Source organism: Thamnophis elegans, chromosome 1, assembly GCF_009769535.1.
Source record: "Thamnophis elegans isolate rThaEle1 chromosome 1, rThaEle1.pri, whole genome shotgun sequence".
Lineage (NCBI taxonomy): Eukaryota > Metazoa > Chordata > Lepidosauria > Squamata > Colubridae > Thamnophis > Thamnophis elegans.
In genome coordinates, this window is record NC_045541.1 from 108,531,586 (window position 1) to 108,554,085 (window position 22,500).

General features: G+C 39.3%; 1 protein-coding gene across 1 annotated transcript in view; it reads left to right on the forward strand.

The window, feature by feature from the left end:
* Window positions 1-22,500, forward strand: part of CREB3L1 (cAMP responsive element binding protein 3 like 1) — a 92,548-nt gene that overhangs the window by 54,910 nt on the left and 15,138 nt on the right. The window contains exons 4-8 of the mRNA XM_032235261.1: window positions 765-843; window positions 4,320-4,477; window positions 8,083-8,232; window positions 11,462-11,520; window positions 16,637-16,705. Of these exons, the coding sequence (XP_032091152.1) occupies window positions 765-843; window positions 4,320-4,477; window positions 8,083-8,232; window positions 11,462-11,520; window positions 16,637-16,705 (515 nt within the window). The remainder of the gene's footprint in view (window positions 1-764; window positions 844-4,319; window positions 4,478-8,082; window positions 8,233-11,461; window positions 11,521-16,636; window positions 16,706-22,500) is intronic.

A 22,500-nucleotide genomic window follows, 5' to 3' on the forward strand; every position in this document is an offset into this window, starting at 1 on the left:
ACCTATCCTCCGCGAGCTGCACTGGCTGCCTAGTGGTCTTCGGATACGCTTCAAGGCGCTAGTCGTCACTTATAAAGCCCTTCATGGTATTGGACCTGGGTACTTGAGAGACTGCCTGCTGCCAATTACCTCCAATAGACCGATTAGATCCCACAGATTAGGCCTCCTCCGAATTCCATCCACCGGCCAATGCCGACTGGCGACTACCTGGAGGAGAGCCTTCTCTGTGGCTGCTCCGACCCTTTGGAACGAACTCCCCTTGGAGATTCGAACCCTCACCACCCTCCAGGCCTTCCGCAAAGCCCTTAAAACCTGGCTGTTCCGACAGGCCTGGGGCTAAAGAGCTTTTGCCCCCCCCCCCTCGAATGGTATGGTTGTTGTGTGCTTTTAAATTGTGTATTGTTCTGTTCGTCTTTTTTATCCCTTATCTGTACCCCCTTCCCTGACTTGGATTGTGAGCCGCCCTGAGTCCCCTTCGGGGAAAAGGGCAGCATATAAATGCAATAAATTCAATTCAATTCAATTATCTCAGAAGAAACCTGAGAGATGTATGTAGCCTGATCCCAGAAGCAAATGATAACATACAGCACAATTTTATTTTTTATTTATTTGCTTCTTTGTTTTTATTTATATTTCATTGTCTATCTCCCTCAAGGGACAATGTTTTGAGTCCTTGCAAATGATGTAGTCTCATTGAGAAATCCATTATTCTTCAAAGCAAGATATTTAGAAAATCATTAATACTTTTCTCAATTGTTTTTCAGGCACCTATAGAAATGACTACCCAACCTGTAATCAAAGCTGAACCTAGAGAAGTTAATCAATTTTTAAATGTGCCAACAGGTGAGAAAATTGGATAACTCAATGAGCTTTCAATGCTCTCCAACCTCATATCTGTTATTTTTATAGACCATATTGCCTTTATGCTATTAGAGTAAACTTCCAGACAAAATAACAATAATGATAATACAACCACATCCTGCTATAATATCTTTAACACCATCAAACAGACTTATCCCAGGTCCTTGGGAAGGACTGGATTCGTGGGGAGTGGATGCCAAATTCAATCTAAACATCTGGCTGACTGTGCAATACCATAGTGGATAAAAATGACAAATCCAATGTAAACAACTGGCTGACTGTACTACCAACCATAAAAATAATGTATTAAATTTGCATGCTGCCCAACTGCTCAACAACTCTGGGTGATGTACAACAATAAAACAACATAAAATTACAATAAAATCAATCAGATTAAAAATGATTAAAATCAATAATTGGGAGAGAGCTGCAAATTTAAAGCATTATTTTATTCAAAGATTGATTTTGATGAAATTGATCAATTTGATCCATAGATCTATGATAAAAGATGGCAATTGTGACAAACCAGATAATATGCTATGAAGGCTCAGTTTCCGTTGTCAAAAGCCTGAATGAAGAATCACAGCTTCATGGCTCTTCTAAAAAACAGGAAAGTGGGGGCCACCCATATATCAGAGGGAACCTAATTCCAGAGGGCAGGAACCGCTACTGAGAAGAAGCATTTCTGGGGTTCCAATAGATGACTGTTTCATCAAAGAAACCCCCAGTGTACCAACCCTATAGAATCAAAGTGGCTGGGCAGCTACTATGAGAGAAAGGCAATCCCTAAACCATGTAGGGCTTTATAGATAGCAACCAGCACTGACATCTATCTCTTTGAAAAAGGCTACTACTAGGATTTGATGGGCATTGTGAGTATGTGACATTATGAAGTTTTACTCCTAATGTTTTATCTACCAGTAGTATTTCCCTATATTTCTAGAATATGAAATGCAGATCAATACAACAGTATCTATCAAAATTTACAAACTTATCTATTAGGCATTACTATAATTAAATTAGAATTTCTAATTTAAAAAGGAGCATGTATCTGCCCTGTCATTTAAAATAGTTAATTAAGAGAATGCAAGAACAATTCTTAAGAGAATTGACTTTCATAGCAGTTTGATTGGGGCAATTTCCATTTTCTGGATATAATTTTAAAGACCAAACTATTTTAATCATATTCTTTTCCCTTCAGCAATATTATGTCTGGCCTAAGTCTGTGAAATGCAAACCTTGAGGATCAGCAGTGTTGGAAAGCTTCCTCTTCTTCCTCTTCCTTCTTCTCCTCTTTTACTGCTTTGGGTGTTAAGGGACACAAAGTTCTGGTTCTTGCTCTTCTGGCAGCCTTAACCATTGTTAATTTATGCTGTAGTAGTGTGTCTTTGAGGGTGTCTCTCCATCTTCTTCTGGATCTGCCTCATGTTCTTTGACCTTCTCCTTATGTAGATGCTTTGTATGATATGAAAAGATGGCTCAAAGTTAGCAAATTGCCAGCCTTTCTGGAGTGAGAATTAGTAGATTGTCGTTATTTTTTTTTAAAATAAATCAACATTTCCTGCGATTTTTAAAGGTTAGACTTTTCCTTGGGTCCACCAGAAGTCCACCCTCTCTTTAGAAGGCAAAGGGCTGGTGTAGTCTGTAGTAATTAGACACTGAAACGTCTTTCCTTAAATGGGAGTCTTTTCATCATTACAATAGCTGAGCACCTTACAAAAATCATAATCACTTTGTTAAGTTTTAAGACAGATTTAAATTAAGTCAGTAAAAGCTTGCCTAGTTTCAGTAGTCTTATTTGAAATCCAGCCCACATTTCTCTGGCTTTTTTGGATTAGATATTGGCTGCATGTCATTGGAAGGATAATAACAAACACTGCCAGTTTTTAATGTGCCTGGTATAAAGATCTTAGCTTAATTCCAGAAAGATAACAATATCAAGAATTCTGCTTGGCAGTCACTAACGCTGCACAGAGGGACCTGTTTAGCCAAATGAACACATTTATTTATTTACTTTAAAACTGCAACGTCCTTCTCGAGTACTGGAAATTCATATTCAAATAAGCAAACAATAATTTACAGAATATATTAGGCTCTCTCAAATGTTTGGCTCACAATGTATCCCAACAGAACAGGCTTTTTTATATATGTACATAATGTAAGCATTAGCAAGAGCACCATCTTCTATCAGCAGGAAATTTAGAGGATTCGTGGGAGAACCAGCAGTTAACGAATCCACATTTTGGCAAATGACATAGTAAAACTTGTTCCAAAAGACTTGTGAGACAACTCCCACGACTGGAATCTAGCAACTGAAGGATGTAACTTATTCAGGACAGAATAGATGCAACAGTGGAAATGTTTTGGCTGTACACCTTTAAAAAAAATGCACGAGGTAGCTCTATGGAGACAATGTGGATATACAGACAAGAAGGAGGTCAGGGACATACAAGATTGCCATCAATATTTATCACCTACTATTGGACCTAGAACAGAGTGTGTTGATCATGCTCTTCTGAAAGAAACACTAGATATCTCATGAATGCAAGAATTAAAGGCAGTTGATAACCCCATTGGCATTATCTATTGTGAGGTAAACTCCACTTAAGCTTCAGATTCTCTAATTCCTGATATGCCTCTGGGACAATTTCATCTTTTAGAAGACAGAGGAAGAGACAAGGAAATCAGCTTCATTTCATTGATTTTATCTTAGCCATAATCAAAGTTCAATAAATGAAATCAAAGAAATAAGAACTTGGGAAAGCTGTAACAGTTTTGGTTGAGGGCATCTGTGGGGCTGAGGATCAAAAAAAAAAAGAGATAAGATGGTGGATGTAACTATGTAATTGAAACCCTGCTCTCTTTTTGTGCATACACACACACACAAAACACATGTTCAAAAGGGGTAGGATGTCAAATATATCTTTGTGCCTGCCAACTTGATTTCTTTTAGCCCTTCCCTATGGAAGCCCAACTACTGCCAGTAAACAGCCCTAAAAGTCCCTTAGACCCAGTCCCCAAGTATATTTAGTTCCAAGATCTGGATACATCTTAAACCTGGAGACAAGTTTTTATTTTTATTTCTTTATTTCTTTTTCATGTTTCTGTACTGCCTATCTCTCTCAAAGTTTCCACTTGTCCTGGAGTATTAGTTAGGCAGTTGACACAGGCCTTTTTTTTTTTTTTACATAAAACCAAAACAAGAAAATAAAGCCCATTGGTAAGTAAGGATGGTGAGATGTTAACAAATGATGAAGAGAAGGTGAATCTCCTGGTTTATTTCTGTCATTTCCTAAAAAGAATATTGCCTCTCACAAATGAAGGCTCAGATTATAATTCACACTAGCTGGAACTGATTAGATTTATAGCTTTCTTCACCAAATAGCTTTTTTCTGCTGTTATCTTTGACCCAACCTTCAGTCTGATGTTAACCCATTTTCTATATTTTTCTGACTTAGATGACTTGGTGCAGATGCCACCAACACCTCCCAGCAGCCATGGCAGTGACAGTGATGGATCTCAGAGCCCAAGATCCCTGCCTCCCTCCAGCCCAGCCCGCCCCACTGCTCGGTCTTCTACAGCAATCTCTTCTTCTCCACTCCTCACGGCGCCACATGTAAGAAGAGAGTTAGCTTTAACCATGCCAGGTTGCCCCAATAGCCAGCAATCATTTTAGGAGGGCAGGAATTGAAACTGTTGCTCTATATTCACCCTCACCCAGTACAACTACAACCTTTGGGTGCATTTTTCTGCTCTGCATTCAAAGTATGGTTTTCCTATTACCACAATTGCTGCTATTGTCTGATGTGCTTTGCTTTTTTCAAGGCCAACACTACACTCTGGCTTCACAGAATCAATATTGTCCCTTCACCTGATTCCAAATTCTGTAATTTATCCATAATTCTGGAATAAGAGCCAAGGTGGCCCAGAGGTTAGGGTGCAGTACTGCAGCCACTTCAGCTGACTGCTAGTTCTGCAGCTCGGCGGTTCAAATCTCACCGGCTCAGGGTTGACTCAGCCTTCCATCCTTCCGAGGTGGGTAAAATGAGGACCCAGATTGTGGGGGCAATATGCTGACTCTGTAAACCGCTTAGAGAGGGCTGAAAGGCCTATGAATCTAATTTTTCAGTTGGCTGTCTTTTTCTAATTGTAGTGGACATCCTTTTTCCAAAACAATGAAATGGTGCACCAGTGGACTTATTAGAAAGGAAAAAACACCCAGTGGAAAAGTCAGTAACTGAGGAAAAGAAAAGGAGTATTTTTTTAAAAAAAAGTTTCGGTGGTGTTTTGAGCCAACAATATTCTACTTGTTGAGCATAGTAGCTCCAGAAGATACACTATGTGAAAACTACATGGCAATAGTAGAATTATTTTTATTCTAAGCTTCATTTTTGGATGGATGGATGCTTCACCATAGAATGTATGAATGTAATTTATAGACACACATAAACACATACAGCAGTGTCCACTGGGAGTCCAAATCAGCAAGTGGATGACTATTATGATGCAAGCCCCAGCTTTCTTGTGATGTCCCATCCACTACTTTGTGTTGTGGCCCGCTAGTGAAGCTGGCAGCAGATTCGGACAGTGAGGAGTTGGGGAGGAACATGGGCCAGTCCTGGTGTCTGGGGAAGGCTCTGATGAGTGCTCTGCATCTGCGTTGGAGGCAGAGATGGGGCCAGGGCCAGCTGACAGTTATCAGCAGCCTTCGAGGTCAGACATCAGTGAGGCAGACAAACAGCTGGAGCCTGTTCCCAATGTGCGCATGCGCAGAGTTGCCAGGCGAAGGGAACATCAAGGAACAAGAGTCAACTTGGGAATGAGGCCATAGGTGGACAGTAAATGGCCCCTCCCATAGGGAATAAAAGAGGAGCAAAAGGGGAGGGATGTTTGCAGGAGACAATTAGTTCATTTCTGCATTCTTGCCACGCATTGCGGCATCTGAAAAATACCGGCCCGGCCACTCTCCAAGCCTGATAAAGGTCAGTAATTGTGAACTATCTTGAAAGACTGTGGGAGAGGAAAGACTTTGCTGCAAAGGAATTCACTGTAAATTAAATAAAAGGGATTTATCAGGACAAGGACTCAGTTTTCTTCTGCTGGGGAAGCCTAGGTCAGAACACTTTACTTATTTTGGCCCCATCCCCCCACAGATTCTATGCAAACACATATATGTAAAGGTACCTATATTCAGTATGATACACCCCAGGAAGAAAAGTGATTGGCAATCACCTTACTGGAGCAGAAAGTTAGGAGGACAGAAGAACCAGAGAATTGTCCAATAGGGAGACATGGTAGTCTGCACTCTGGATAGAGCATTTGACAAGACTAAGAATAACTCATCTCCTTGCTCAAAGCATAAAATTCACAATGGATCGTAGAATCTAGAAGAAAGGTTAAAAGGTGAAAATATTTCATGTATTCACACACTGGTAGAATCACAATTTGCTACTAATTAAGAGTATTTCAGAAATGAGAAAGATAAAAATAGTGCCATCACGAGGCATTTATCAGGCTATGATATGCTTGAAAGCAAAGCTGCTTCAGAGATTTAGAATCGATTGTCATCAAAATGCTAATTATACTTAGCTTTGTCTTTCTTTTTCCAACAAAGCTTAAGGAATCCATGGAGGTTCTGAATGAGTACTTGAGATCTGTAATATATAGGGGGGAGAGAGGGAAGACACTTGAGGTTAATTTGGATTAAATGAAGACTGAGGAAACACTGAGTAAGATACCCTCTTCCGCAGTTTCAATCCTAGTTTTTCACTCATCCATCTCTATGCCAGCTTTTCTCTCTCCTAGTTTTCCCATTTCTGCTGTTTTCCTTCTGTCCCTCAAGACAGTAACATTGGTGCTGGTCCATTGCAAAACCAGAATAAAAGTTAAATCCATTTCCTTCGTGTTTTCAGAAGGCCTCTAAGGAGAGAAGAGGAGGGTGAAGGATAGGATGGGACCCTACAAATTTGCAGTGCCAGAGGCTGGGCAATATCTCTGAATTAAAGTCTCTAGCCCTTGCTCAAGGAGCTTCACTGGAAGCACTCATTAGCTATTGGCCCCCTGAATCTTTGTCAGCCATTTAATCTATTTTAAATTAGGTTATCCAATTTGGGAGTGTCCTGGAAATGACTGTCCTTATTGTGTGTCAAGCAGCTTAGACCAGATATGCTTTTGCCTAGTTTCAAATGCTCCATCAACACCTTTTTTAAAAAGATGGTCCTGACCCTCTTCCTGCATAACCTTAAGTTTTGTTGAGGCTAGGTTGCTCCAGAATATACTTTCTATAAAAGCTCATCAGAAAATTTCACCTGAAATGGTGACTTAAAATTCTGTCTAGAATTGGATTTTTTTGAGGTTGTGCTCGTAGACATTTGAGGGGTTTTAGAGTGGTACTTCAGCCCTTATCTTTAAAGGCTTAGGACTTAAATAACCTTCTTTCACCTAATCTTAACATATAAACAAGAGGTAGCCCTTCCAAGTCAGGATTCATGGAGCCACATGATTATGGTCTATGCTAAAGAATTGTGTTTCAGGCCTGCAGCCATCTTTTCTTTTGGGTCTTTGGCCTGCCACACTTTCTATTATTTTACTATACGTTTTCTATTGTGGGAAAATGGGCAGTGGGGATTGTACGGAGGTAGATGATATGTAGTCATAACAATTTTTTTCTAGAAAGTCAAGGTCATCCTTTGTCTTTGAACCTCTGCACCTGACTGGAACTGCGTGGGTGGAACTGCCAGCATGGCAGTGGAAGATTGGACCATGTGATGGACTTGTGGGTGTGAGGGCAAGATCTTGAACTTTCAGCTGGGTGGGCGAAACCGGGAAGCTTTCAGATTCAGGTTTTCCAAGATGTGCCAACATGGTTGTCTTAATAAATTGGAACTTTGAGGAATGCTTTGCCTCGGACTCTGATTTAATTTTGGATGCTATTTGGAACCCTTACACTGTGGCCCAGGAAACCCAACTGCTCTCTCCTTGAAAACTATACTATTGCTTAAAATGTTATTATGTTAATGCTGTGTTATTTTAGAAATTTTTAAAATATTGTTGTATTTGATATACAAGAATTTCCTTCCCTTTTTTCTCGTTCCTTGATAGTCCTTGTGCTCATGCTTACAGTGTAGGACTTTGACAATGCATTATTTTGCACAAAAAAAATTGGGATAAGATTATAAAGTATATCTTGGGAAAATGGTTTGTTCTTGCTCTTGTTCCCAGAAACTACAGGGGACTTCAGGGCCCCTGCTCCTAACTGAGGAGGAAAAGCGCACCCTGATTGCTGAGGGTTATCCCATCCCAACCAAGCTTCCTTTGACTAAAGCAGAAGAAAAAGCACTGAAGAGAGTAAGGCGAAAGATCAAGAACAAGGTCTGTTATTCCAACTGTATAAGACTGGTAACGAGCAGTGCTAGAGAGGCAGGTGTGAGTTATATATAAATATAGTTGCAGATATTACTTTGATTTCTGTTCACCCAGTAATATTTAATCATGCAATGATTGACTTTTTCAAAGCCACTTTATTAATTTATAAAGGAATCAAGAATCGGAAAGAGTAATTTTTGGAATCTCAACATAAATTGACTTTTGATCATCTATGTACAGGCCTACCAGTTTACCTACTTGTCTATCTATTTCTCTGTTCCATGTGATTAGTGTGCAAATTGCTTGCAGGAAATATATCCCTGAGGATATATTGTAATCTAAAATTCAACATAGGGAAAGCTGAAATAAATGGAAACCAGAGAAACAATAATTTAACTAACTGGGACCTGAGTGAACAATCTTAACATTAGTATGAAGTACGGGTGTCAAACTCACCACATCACATTGCTGTGATGTGATGTTTTGCAACATTTTCCCCATTCACGGAGCTGGGATGGGCGTGGCCTGCACATGACGCATCCAGCGCATGGGCCTCCAGTTTCACATCCTTGCTATAAAGTACATGTATACATGTCAAGATAAGAAGTATTTACATCATATTACTGTCTTATTTCTCATTTATAAATGTGAAAAAACACTTAAATGTAGTTCCATCAGCTGGTTGTATTTTTTATCCAAGTGAATGTCTACAATACTGATTCTGAATAAGGGTGAATCTGCAAAGTTGAATGTTCCATTTCACTATGCTGCCTAGCAGTATGAACTATTAAAATATTTTTAAAATTTAGGTAACATTTAATTTTTTCCTGCAATCTGCAAAAACAAAACACACTTTTGAAAAGAAAATGCATTGCTGAAAATAGTGTACTAATGCAATCAAAAGGTAAAGATACTCCTGGCAAATAACTGGACCCTTATATTTAATTTTCTTACCAACAGTATGGGAGTAATTTTCCATTGTCTTCATCTAGAATATTTCCATTTCCCAACTTGAACCATTATTAGTAATATTTAAATTTGTGAAAGGTTGTCTGGAAAACCTACAAAGATTGCAAAAAAAAAATTTTTTATCAAACTGCAATTGTGGTCAGTAACTCAGACAATAAACTGGATAGGATTTTTACTGATTCACACATCCATAATTGTGCATTCCTTCCTAAATGAGAGTTTTCATGAACCAACAGCTTGTGTTAGTCACTTTCTATAAATCAAACATAAGGTACAGTCCATTTGGCAAGAATGATTCACCTTCTTTTCGCAATTCTCATCCACCAAGAGGTTAAGCCACAGTCATTTGTCTGCAGGCTGATTTGCATTCTGAATATAACATAGACTTGATTCATCAATATATATTTAAAATAAAGTTCTCACATAACCTCAGAAGACAATGTGCTATACTAATATTGTGGGAACATTATGAGATGTCTCTCAGGCAAAATATTGTACAGTATTAGATATCCTAGAGTGGTCTTGCCAATTTCCAGATGTGTTAGACTACAACTTATGTCACCCAGATCTGTGTAGAGATTATGAGAAATCTATATATTGGATTGAGCAATGTGGCCTGAGATCAAATGTTTAGGAGTAATCCTTTCATAGAATAATACATTAGGAAGATGGTTCAAATATGGAGAAATTTAATGTGAGTAGACAATCCAATTTAATCTATAACATATGCATAGAGTGAGTAAACTATTGGTCTCTCTGTCACACTATTGTCTAGTCAGTCTGGCAGTTACTTTCCAGTTCTCCTTTAGTACTGCTATTTGAAAGAATGTTTAAAATGAAGATGCCAAGAACTTTTATTTCTGCATATAATATAAAAGAATAAATGTAAAATAAAAACATATGCTCAGCTCGACCATAAGCATACAAGAAGAGTCATGTGAGTTCAGACTTAAAATCGCTTAACCAGAGGCTAATGGTCACCAGTACAAGAATGCAACAGCAAAAATGCTATGGAGAGACATACCATTTCTATTACAGAAAATAATTCTGTATGTAGCTATAACAGATATAAGCTGCAGCTAGCTATTGAGATTTCATTTAAATATAAGGAAATCTTTCCTGACAGTAATCTTTGTACAACAAAAGTCCACCTAAGGAAATTGTGGGTGGTCCATATTTGAAAGTATTTAGGAAGAGACTAGGCAAACAACTTCATGGATTAATTGATTCTCCTGAACCCTGCAAAGGATTGGGACTAGATGATCCTAGTCCTATAATTCTGTTAGTCCATCTAGGTCACTTTGTACTGATTGAATACAAGTCTCCAAGATCTTTATATGTATTTTTTTTTAAAGGCTAAATTAACACGGGGATCAAAACCAAGAAATTTATGCATGCAATTTATATAATAGACTGTCTGCTAACTGTGACAATTTATGGGTGATCAATAAGAGAGTGTTGCTTCACGGATAGACTTGATTCTGTCATTAGACAAAGTCAGGCACTTGCTTCAGGCTGGAGAAGCAAAGTCTGAGCCATAGGTATATTGCAATCTGCTATATATCTCCAAATTGCCATTGTTATTCTCAGATATGGTAGAGCATGCTGGACTACCATCAATCTGAAATAATAGTCAACCATCATTTGGATTGGCTTCTATGTGCAGAATTGGGAAGGACACTTTTTTTTTTGCTTTGCCTCAAGCAACACTTCCTGAACCAGCCCTGACGATAGTCATAACATTTCAGTCTATATTCTAGGTCTGTGCAGTTATCTGGATTCAAAAGGGAGAATATGATTTGCAGCCGTGTGTGTGTGTGTGTGTGTGTGTGTGTGTGTGTGTGTGTGTGTGTGTTGCACCTGATGACATCTCCTTAAATCATAAAGATCTTCTCCTGGCAGCTTCTTTAAAAGAGCCTTCCTCTGAGACAGCTTCCACAAACAACCGTCCTGTGTCTTCTAATTTAGAAGAGCACCCCCTTTCCCCAAATTAAATTAGAACTTTAATGCAGGGAAAGAATTCATGCCATTTCCTGGTCTAAAACCACAATCTGTCAACTGTGCTAATATTCATCAAGCAATTCTTTTGTCCAGCAACATAAATCACAAGAGGAAGGTTCAGCAGTCCTGATTCAAAGGGGACTCCTCTGTAATTGTGGGTGATCCTTCTTGCAGTTTCCTGTTTTTGACCATAAGTTGCTATATTTACTGAACATGGAATTATTCTTGGGAGTGCAACTAATATTTCTTTTTTTTTTCATTCTAGATTTCTGCACAGGAGAGTCGCAGAAAGAAGAAAGAATATGTAGAGTGCTTGGAGAAAAAGTAGGCCATTATTTTCTCTGGGTCACCCTATGAAGTTGATGCTAGGCTTGTGAGGTCATCAGTTTCTCTTGAACTTGATTGGGATTTCTAGTATGATAATTATCTAATAGACAAACTAGCCTTTGTTTTGGTTTGGTTACTGCCCAATAGAATTGCCTCTTCTTGTATTATTGCATCTGTACCAATCATAAGACTGTGAATAAAGACAAATATATGTGTCCCGGGACAATGTTTCAGGGTCCAATCTGAGTTGGTCACCAGGGCCTGAGATTTGGTCTTCCAAGCTTTCAGACTAATGCTGGAGTCCATCCTTGGGGAACTTCTCAATCTCCAGATGTGTCCTGGAGATTGAGACATTCCCTGAGTATGGGCTCCAGCATGAGTTTGAAAGAGTGGAAGAACAAACCTCTGGTCCTGGTGACCAACTCAGATTGATCCTGCAACCATAAGACCTGCTAGTGTTTCTTTCTGTCATTTTCTTTTGCCTTTATCCTTTATACATTTTCTTTAATGTTTAAAAATTATATGACCTATAGCAGACAGTGGTGTACTAAAAGGGCAGTTTGGCAGTCAGGGACAAAATTATATGTTGTGGTACCTAACGCTCCATGTAAAGTTTGCCTTAAGAAAAATAAAGGATCAGGATTTTTTTTTTTGGTTCAGATGTAAAAAGTAATAGGTTTAAAGCTTCAGCAAAAAAGATTAAAATTATATATTAGAAACAACTTTCTAAAAACAGATTAGAGCTTTTTGAGCCAAAATAAATGTATCATGAGAGATCAATCTTTCTGAGTAAAAATAAAAGGAAGACTAATTAGAAAGCCTAATTAGAGAGCCAGTTTGGTGTGGTAGCTAAGGTACTGGACTAGAAACCAGGAGGCCATTAGTTATAGGCCTCCCTAGAAGACTTGGCTGGTTGATTTGGGGCCAAATCTCTTAGCCCAAATCACTTCACAGGATTGTTGTGAAGAAAAAAAGCAGGCCAGAACATTAGTTGAGTACACAATCTTTACTTGACCAGAAATAAAGGTAGTATAAAAAACTAACAAACAAATAAAGCTCACATGGTATTTAAAACAAAATGATGAAGTGTTGCTTGGGATTGGCCTGCTATTTCTTTTAATGTCATTTTTTTCCACTGAAATTCCTCCTCTCCAAGCTGTTAGCACTTTCCCTGTTTCAAAGAATTCCATGAACAAAAACACAAAACCTACAGGACAAGGTGTTCAAACTGGCGGCCCGTGAGCCAGATACGTCACACACATCCAACTCTGTGATTGAGAAAATGTCGCAAAATATCATGTGACAGCAACATGACACAATGGGATTGACACCCGCGCTATAGGAGATCTTGATCATAGATCCCATGTCACATTTACCTGGATCGTTTAAAAGCAGATAAAGATTTCAGATTAAGGAGCATTAATGTTCAACTAAATAAATAAACGTTGCTAGGATTTAGTTTGTCTAAAATATAGAAATTTATTTGTATGAAGGGCTGCAATCAGTCTTGTGTATTCAGAAAGGGGATTGCACCAAAAGACATTGGGTTGACTCAGAACAAATGTTTATGGTCAGATCTTCTTTCACCTCCATATTAATTAATTTCTTTGTATCCATTTTCTTCTCCAAATCAAGCTTGTAATACAATGTTCTTCAGGAAACCTCCCTCTTTATTGCGGTCCAAATGTTCTATTAGTAAACTGCTCAGCAGTAGTATGAGCCAGCAGTGTGCTGTAGCCAACAAAAAAGACAATGCATTCCTAGGCTGCATCAACAGAGGGATAGCATCAAGACAACAAGAAGTGATAGTGCCACTTTCTATCACACTGGTGAGATCACACTTGGAATACTGCATCCAGTTCTGTTCACCATGATACAAAAAGAGATGTTGAGGTCCTGGAAAGTGTTTAGAAAAGATCAACAAAGATGATAAAGAGTCTAGAGGCCAAATTCTATGATGAATGATTGAGAGAACGAGGTATGTCTAGCCTATCAAAAAGGAAGGATCAGGGAGACATGATAACTATCTCCCAGGACTTAAGGGACTGTTACAAAAAAAGAAAGGATTTACTTTGTTCTCTAAGGCATCAGAAAACAGGACAAGAAGTAATGTGTTAAAGCTTGTCACAGAGACATCCAACCGAAGGGTAATGAGAAATTTTCTGTCAGTGAGAACAATTAAGCAATGGAATACCTGGCTTCCTAGGATTGTGGATGCTTCATCACTGGAGGTTTTCAAAATAGACTGGGCAACCACTTGATTGGGATAATATAAGGCTCCTGCCTTAAGCAAGGGGTTGGACTAGATGACTTCTGAGGTCCCTTCCAGCCTTTTGATTATATAATTCTTAATTTAATAAGCAATAAGGAGTGCAGGTTAAAATATGAAAATATTATTCCAACTTATTAGAAAATCTTCACTCTTATTATAATTCCCAGTCTGAGAGATCTCAAGCTCAAACCCTTTCTGAATCTCCTCATAGATTTTATTTTATTTAAAATAAATGATTTTAAATAATCTTATTTTCCCACAAGCATAATTATTCATTTGTACATCTCCATTTTCTTTTTACTTCCACTGAAGATTGGAAACTATTCTGCCACCAAATGTTATCAAGTATCACACATTTCAGAGGCTGTATCAAAGCATAATTATGATTTATGCAACTCATCAGCCATGGAATAATCAGAACCTGTTTATGGTTAGTCAAATAAACACCTCGAGATTATGTCTAGTCTTTCTGTCCTTTACCTCTTTGCTGATGATACATCTTTGATTTGTTGTTATACACAATTTCCACCCGTTTCGTAAACTAATAAATTTAACAAAATTATTTATTAAAGGCATCTAATAAATAATAGAGCAATGTGATGTGTGTTTCAGAGCACAGTTTAAAGCAGTAATTTCACTCTGTAACATTATGCAAATGAATCCATAGGAGAATGGAAAATAAAGTGCTCTCCCTCACCCCTTCAAAAATCCTTAATTTCCCAAGCAGCCCAAATAGCTGAGTAAAGAGGGAAAAGGAGCCAAGATGTTTACAGCTCACATCCATGGAATCACAGTGCTGGAAAAGACCTTGAACATCATGTCATCCAACTCCTTGCTCAATGCAAGGTCAGCAGTGCAAGATGCTATTGCTGCATCCCCAACAGATGGCTATTCAGACTCCATCTATTTCCTTCCAGCAAAGAAGAGTCCACCACCTCCCAGGCCAGCCATTTCTGCTGCCAAACAGCTCTTTCAGTATATTTCTTCTAATGCTTAACTGAAATTTGCCTCCTTGGAATTTCTATTCACTGGTTCCAGGCCTGGAGAAAGAAATAATCTCTTCCATCTTTTGCACGACAGACATTCAGATATTTGAGGTCTGCGATTATATTTTCTTTTGTTTTCCAGGCGAAACCTGTGCAAATCTACTAGCTGTAGCTCATAGAATTTGGTTTTCAGCCTATACACCATCATAAGAGATTTTCTCTGAATTCATTCTAAGGTCCATTTTAAAACGGGGTAGCCAGAACTGGACACAGTCTTCCAAATGTACCCTGATTAACACACAGCAACCCATAAGAGTTTTATGATCTAAAAGTTAATGCAGTCTTTATTATACTTTACATTACTGTTTTTAAGTTTAATCTTTTCTTAAACCTTTTCTTCATGTAATAACATGGAACAAAGAAAAGGGGGAAAATATACCAATAACAAAAAAGGCACATCCCCATTTATACTCAAGCCTGCTTCTACCTAAGCAAAAGTTTCTGCTGAATTTCTTGTTATTTTGTTCCTATGGATGAAATTTATTTTTGAGAGATATTTGAGCGTTTGAATTGATTTTATTCTACTATTGGGTGCTTCTCTTGGTAAAAGGCATAGGAGTGTTGTTTACTCCTTGGATTGCTTTGGCTAATCATTATTGCCTATTTTCTGATGTATAATGAAAATAAATGCAATAAACATTGTGAGTAATTTTGAGGGACTCAAAATGCAGTGCAGACAATAATAGCCATTTTGCTTTTCTTGGTACATATTGTGTACAGTGAGAATCACATAAAAATCCCAAGGAATCCATGGTGACTTTGTGTAATTGCATTTGTCTTTGCCTGTTTTATTTATTGTCATCTTTAATACAATTTTTAACCACCCTGAATATTTCCTAATTTTAAGGCAACATATCAGTCCTCAGAACAAACACAGGATTTATGACTAGGGCTTACGCATCCCTGATTTCTGTATTTTTAGTCAGAGTGCTAAGCTGCTTCAAATCATTTATCAGATAGAGTCTGTTTCCTGGCAGGGAGCAAACACAGAAAATGCTTAAAACCAAACTGGATGTCATATTACCCAAGCAGTTAAAGTTAATCCACACAAATTCTTTATAGAAATGTTAGCAGTCCCAAGGAAGCCTGAACAGCTTTGGGATTATGAGGGAGGGTAGAATGGAAGTGTAGGTTTTTCTCTGATTGCCAAAATCCCAACAAAATGGCCTCTCCAAAATTGCTGTTTTAGTTTCAAATGGTGCAAATGGTGGGTGTTGTCTTGCTGAGAAGCAAGCCACAAGGCCTCCCACGAGCAGGCAAAGGGCAAGGCCTGGAAGAAAATCCTTCATGTTTTCTAAGAGGAATTCATATCAGTGGTTGTGCTGCATAATTTCTTCAGGGGCCAAAATGGGCCTGGCCTTAGGCAGACTGATAATTTAGGATTAATTTCATTTAAAATGCCTCTTTTTAAAAAAAAAAAAATTGCATGTTTTCTCTTCAGGGTTTTTAAAATGAAATGTAATCATCATTGCGGAGTCTTTTGAGACAGTCTGATATGTACAACTGTTACCACATGCCTAATAGAGGCTTCCTTGAATTCTAAATAAAAGCTTCAGAAAGACCAGTTTTGTCAGAATTGTGGCAGAGAAAAGAACAGGTTAAAATCCTCCATTCTCTCCATGCACACCCACCACAATCCCCAGCCTGCACAGGCTTTCCCTGTTTCTATTTACAGAACAAAATGTGTGCACTTTAATTGCTTTCACACAAATAACATTCCATTTGGTTTGAGTGCTTAGGAACTAGAATCTGGAGCAGAATGGGTGTACATCATTATTTTATTTTATTTCTCCAGAGTTGAAACATATACATCTGAGAATAATGAACTGTGGAAAAAGGTGGAGACGTTAGAAAATGCAAACAGGTGAGGAGAACCCAAATGTTCCTATCTTTACCAAAATGTCCTGTTAAGGAAAAGAATTGGGAGAATGCAGAAAAAAGATCACCTTGGATCCACCGCTTCCTTCGTGATATAAATAATACAGATGATCTTTAATTCACGTCAGTAGTGCATACGTGCCAGATTTTCGGATTTTATTACAGCAGTCTTAAAATCTGTATACAGGTAATCCTCGAGTTACGACTACAATTGAATCCAAAATTTATGTTGCTAAATGAAATATTTGTTAAGTAAGTTTGTCCCATTTTATGCCTTTTCTTGCCAGAGTTGTTAAGGGATTCATTGCTGTTAAGTTAGTAACAGGGTTGTTAAGTGACTTCCCCATTGACTTTGTTTGCCAGAAGATCACAAAAGGTGATCACATGACCCCAGGAAACTGCAACTGTCATAAATATGAGTCAGTTGCCAAGCATCTGACTTTTGATCACATGAGCATGGGGATGCTGCAACAGTCATAAATGTGAACAATGGTCATAAGTCACTTTCTTCAGGGCCGTTGTAACTTTGAACAGTCACTAAATGAACTATTGGAAGTCGAGGACTACCTGTATTATCTTTATGTACTTTCCTTAAATATTCACACATGTATATGTACTTCCTTATACATGCATGTTGATATGCAGTTTTATCAAGTATATCCTATATTTCTATATAACCTCTCCTATATCTCCATTAGTATATGCCACATACTGCAGTTTGCAGGCCCCAAAATGCTTCAAGTTGAATATTACAGGATTCACTATCCGTTCCTGCTACAAGAGATTACATTTAATGCATTCTTTGACTTGTCTAGCAAATAAATCTCCAATATATTTCTTTTACATATCTACTTTTTGATAGATGTTAGATTACCCGACAGGAACAGCTTTGGGTTTTCTTTTGTCCTAGTTGTTTTTTCCCAGCAATGAATCAGTTGTATTTGGTTAGTAAGTTTTAGGAATTTTTGTGTTGAGACAGCCAGGATTGAAGTTCTGTGGTTTATTTGCTGTTTGAATAATTGGAGCAAGGAGAGAGAAAAATAGGCACATTTCCTGGGTGTATTCCAACCCCAGCACTGTACTGAAATTCTACTACAAATGTCTTTCCAGACCAATTCTTAAGCTGACCGTTTCCTCTAAGAACAATTATATCCTGCAGCCAAAACTGCTTCTCAAGTATGCTGCCTGCAGCCTTTTCTGAGGGCTACTACAGAAATTCCAGTCTGAACTGGAATTGGAATTAGAGTAAGACCTGGTTTGTTGTTCTTAGTGTCCTTAGTGTCCTTATATGGAAGGTAAACCTGATATCTGGCTAGTGGATTCTTGTGTGGAACAGTCTACCTTTCCTTTTCCTTTCAGGGATTACTCCTTCCTCACAAGTACAGTGCCTTTTCTTTGCTTTCCCATGGATGCCTTCGTCTCTCTTCCCACATGTTCTCCCTTGATACTAAAGCAGACTCTTTCTTTAAAAAACATCATCATCAGCCACAATCCTTTGTGGTGTCATCATAACTCTGGTGCTATAAAAAACGGTTCACCGACAAATGCGCGGACAACAAAAGCGCGCCGACAAAACCGCGGTGGGAAAACCGCGACATCGAAATCGCGCCCACAACAGCGTGCCGACAAAAGTACGCCTTCAACAAACAACGCGAAAACAACGTAATAACCCTAACCCTAATCCTAACCCTAAACTTAACCCTAAACCTAACTCTGAACCTAACCCTAACCCTTTACCTTAACCCTAATCATGCTTTTGTGGGCGCTGTTTTGCCCGCACGCTGTTGTGGATGCGATTTTGACGTTGCAGTTTTCTCCCCGCGGTTTTGTTGGCGCGCTTTTGTCGTGCACGTATTTGTTGGGTCACGATAAAAACCAAAGCAAGGGGCAACAGGTTGTTGTTCTTTCTTTCCCTTGCTTCTCTGTACGTCCATGGAAGGCTACAACTAGTAGCCCCCAGTTTCATAGAAACAAAGAAGCCCTGTTCCTATGCTGTCATTTAAACAATTTTTTAAAAAATGTAAAGGAGAGAAAAATGAAGGAAAGCTTTACTGTACTGAGGGCACTTGGCAGGGATCAGGAAAGTAAAGGGCACACGCTTCACCCAGTCTGGGCAGAGACTTTTAGAGTACTCACTGGGGGATTTAGGGCCTGAATGGAATTTCTAATGGGGAGGACAGCTCATGGACTTAATAGGTCATCAGTGAAGCAACCACAATATTAACAAAATTCCACCACTATCAACCAGCAGAGATCAGAGCAGACCCACAGCCCTAAGATGAGATGACTGCTGAAGCAGCAACCTGCCAGAAGGGCAGAGGACACATCTGAGGCACTGTCCCCAACCTGAACTAGGCCTGCTACTGGAATAGAAAGAAGAGAGGGAGATCATCCATTCTGAATGTCTCAAGTCAGAATATAGTATTTTTGAATCGAAGCTGGGAGCTGGGAAACATGGGTGTGAGATGCATTTATGATTGGCTGAGAGTGGGGAGGTGGAGGCCATCAACCATTCCTGTGCTCAGCAAGTGGTGAATGTCCGTTATTGGTGATGGGCCTATTCTGGCCTAGGCTTCCCAAAAGCACGAAGCAGACTCCTTGTCCAGATAAAACCCTTTTAATTAGTTTAAAGTGAATTCCTCTCCAGCAAAGTCCCAGCCAACAGTCTTTCAAGAGATTTCACAACTACAGACCTTTATCAGGCTTGGATAGCTGCCAGTCCGATATCTTCCGAACGCCACTCTGTAGCGGAAAATATTTGGCAAGAAGTCAGGAACAGATCTTAACCCTAATGAGAACTAATTGTCTCCTGCAAACTCCACTCCCCTTTCGCTCCTCTTTATTCCCTAAGGGAAGCACCGTTCACCGTCCACCTGTGGCTTTACTCCTGAGTCGACCCTTGTTCTTTAGCTGTTCCCTTCTCCTGGCAGCTCTGTGCATGTGCACACTGGGAACAGGCTCCAGTTGTTCGTCTGCCTCACTGATGTCCGATTCTGAAGGCAGCTGATAACTGTCAGACGGCCCTGGCCCCATCTCTGCCTCCGGCACAGAGCCCTCATCAGAGCCTTCCCCAGACTCCAGGACTGGCCCATGTTCCTCCCCAACCTCCTCACTGTCTGAGTCTGCCACCAGCTCTGCTGGCTGCTGGTGGGCCACAACAGGGCCAAATAGAAAGTGCATCTTTAGGGACTTGTCCTCCATCAGGCTGACTCAACCCCTTTTGTTACATATACCGAAGGATAAATTGGATCCTTCCTCAAGTCTAGGTTCACAAAATGATTGGGAGTTCAACCATATTTCAGTGCTAAGGCAGGAGGCTTTCTTCCATTGCACCAAAGCCACATTACTGCATTGCACCCAAAGGCAGAACTGTTCTGCTCTCTATAAACTGTCCAGCTGCCTTTAGTATACGGAGGATGATCTTCTGCCAATAGTATTGAAATATAGTTTGGTGGCCAGACACTGCATGTAGCAGGTGCACACAACACCTGCAACCTTAATCAGCCTCCTCACTCTTCTGCATGGTAGGTCAACTCAGCTGGCTGCTAGTTAATCTGAAATGTATCAAGGATTAGATTCACAGGCGAGATGTGTGCCAATGTCAAATAGGTATGAACCAGAGTTATGGAAAGGCATTTATAGCCAAGGACACAGAATAGATAAAGAGAACAAAATTTGAAGGACACCGGAAAAAAATGTCAGGAAGGCAGTGTGCTCTGATTCCAGTCCTAAAGCTCATTTCTTGGAAGAATCCAACACAGCTATTAAGTGGTTTTAGTGGTTTTAGACATAACTGTCATATTAGGGGAGGGTGGAGGTTTATTTAAAGGGAAGTGTTTCTTTTCTTAGTTTAAAATATGGTAAGGCAACCCTGTTGCATCTGGTTCCTCCTTCACAATTCATTTTACTGATTAAGGCCTGAACTTCTGCTTTAATAATAGTTTGGAAAGGTTCCGGGTAGAGAAAGCTGACAACTTGTTGAGCCCTGAGTTCACTGGAGACAGAGAAATCCCTGTAGATTTAGAGGTCTGTGGGGAAGTGCTATGCTTTCCTAGACCTTGTGAGCTGACTGTTAGTTGGGAAATTGCTTTCTGATTATACTACATAGCACAGACAGAGAAAAGAAAAGGGCATAGTCCCATTTGGGAAAGCAATTGCTGACAGGTTCTTTGGGGGGATGTATATTAGCAGAAGATAAACCACTGCAGATGGCAGCATCTAGTCAAGCTTGGCAAGTTTGAAAGAGCTAAGTGGGATCAGAACTGATTAGTACTTAAATGAGAGATCACAAAAGTCTGTGGACTATAACTAAAAACCATTTCAGAAGAAGGTGATCACAAACAACTTGTGTTGCCACAAAAATAACATTAATAGTTGCCAGGATTTGAATCTTAATCAAGAGATTATAAATTTGTCGTCTTTCTTAACCCAATGGGGTGGTGGGGGGAGTGTCTCTCACTGGTCACTGTTTTTGCCCTTCCAATCCAACTTACAAATCATAATGACTGGAAAGGAGAAATGTATGTACTTTAGCTTCCCTAGAATTGGTCTTTGTGGCACAGTGTCTTACGTAACAACATCTCAACCCAAGGAATTTGCTTGGACTAAAAGACATGCAGGGAACTCAGATATCTACTCCAAGTAAAAAATGTGGGGAAACAGCAAGATCCCTCAGAATTGGCTTAACTGCCAATGAAAGGTGAAAATTAAACGAAGTAATAGCTGATAAAATACAGAAAAACATCCCTGCAATGACCTACTGACATTGTCCTACTGTGATATAGTTTCATTGGGGAGTATAATACAATTTCGGAGTCCTCCAAGATTTACAACTCCTGCTTCTGAGGGGATATTAGCAGAATTCTATCTTTTGCATCAATTGTACCTGTTTCTGGACTGGTAACCTCTTCTCTCTGTCACTCAAATTGTAGACATTCCCAGTTTGATATTGTAATATACCCTATGTGGGGGATGCGTGCAATGGCGCAGTGGTTAAAGATGCTGAGTTGTCAGCTGGAAAGCTGGCAGCCCAGTTTCGAGACCCAGGTGCTGAGCGCTGGGATGAGCTCCTGTTACTTGCCCCATCTCCTGTCCACCTAGCAGTTCAAAAGCATGCAAATGTGAATAGATAAACAAGTACCACTTCAGTGGGAAGGTAACAGCATTCCGTGTGCCTATGCATATAGTCATACTGGCCACATGGCCACAGAAAATGTCTTCAGACAACACTGGGTCCCTTGGCTAAGAAATGAAGATGAGTACTGTCCCCTCCAGTTGGACTGGGCAGGAGAAACCTTTATCTTTACTTTTACCCTACACGATGCTACCCTTGGAGACCTGTTGGCCTTTAGCAAAGTAGTGAAATCTTGGCTTCTTCAGGTGTTTGAGTCAGGAAGATAAGAATTCCTATCTGGAAGCGTGTACTAAATTTAAGTCTTTGGAAATTGATTAATTGTTTTTAGCTAGCATTGTTGAATTTTGATTTTGGCATTTTTTTTTCTCATTGCTCAGAGTTTGTATCAATTTATTGTTTGAATTACGTGCCCAAATAAATGCTCTCAGTAAATAAACGTGAATAATACAGGAATCTGTTTTTGCTTAATGTGCTATGGGTACAATTTTAGATGTACTCTGACTTTTTTTATCCAGAATGTCTCCCCTCAAATAATCTTGATTTGTGCTTGAGTTTTCCACTCCATTTGTGCTTTCTGCCTTCATTCAGTAGCTCTAACAGATGCATTTCTCTTATGCTCAACATCTGGTTCTGGTCCTACTTTATAG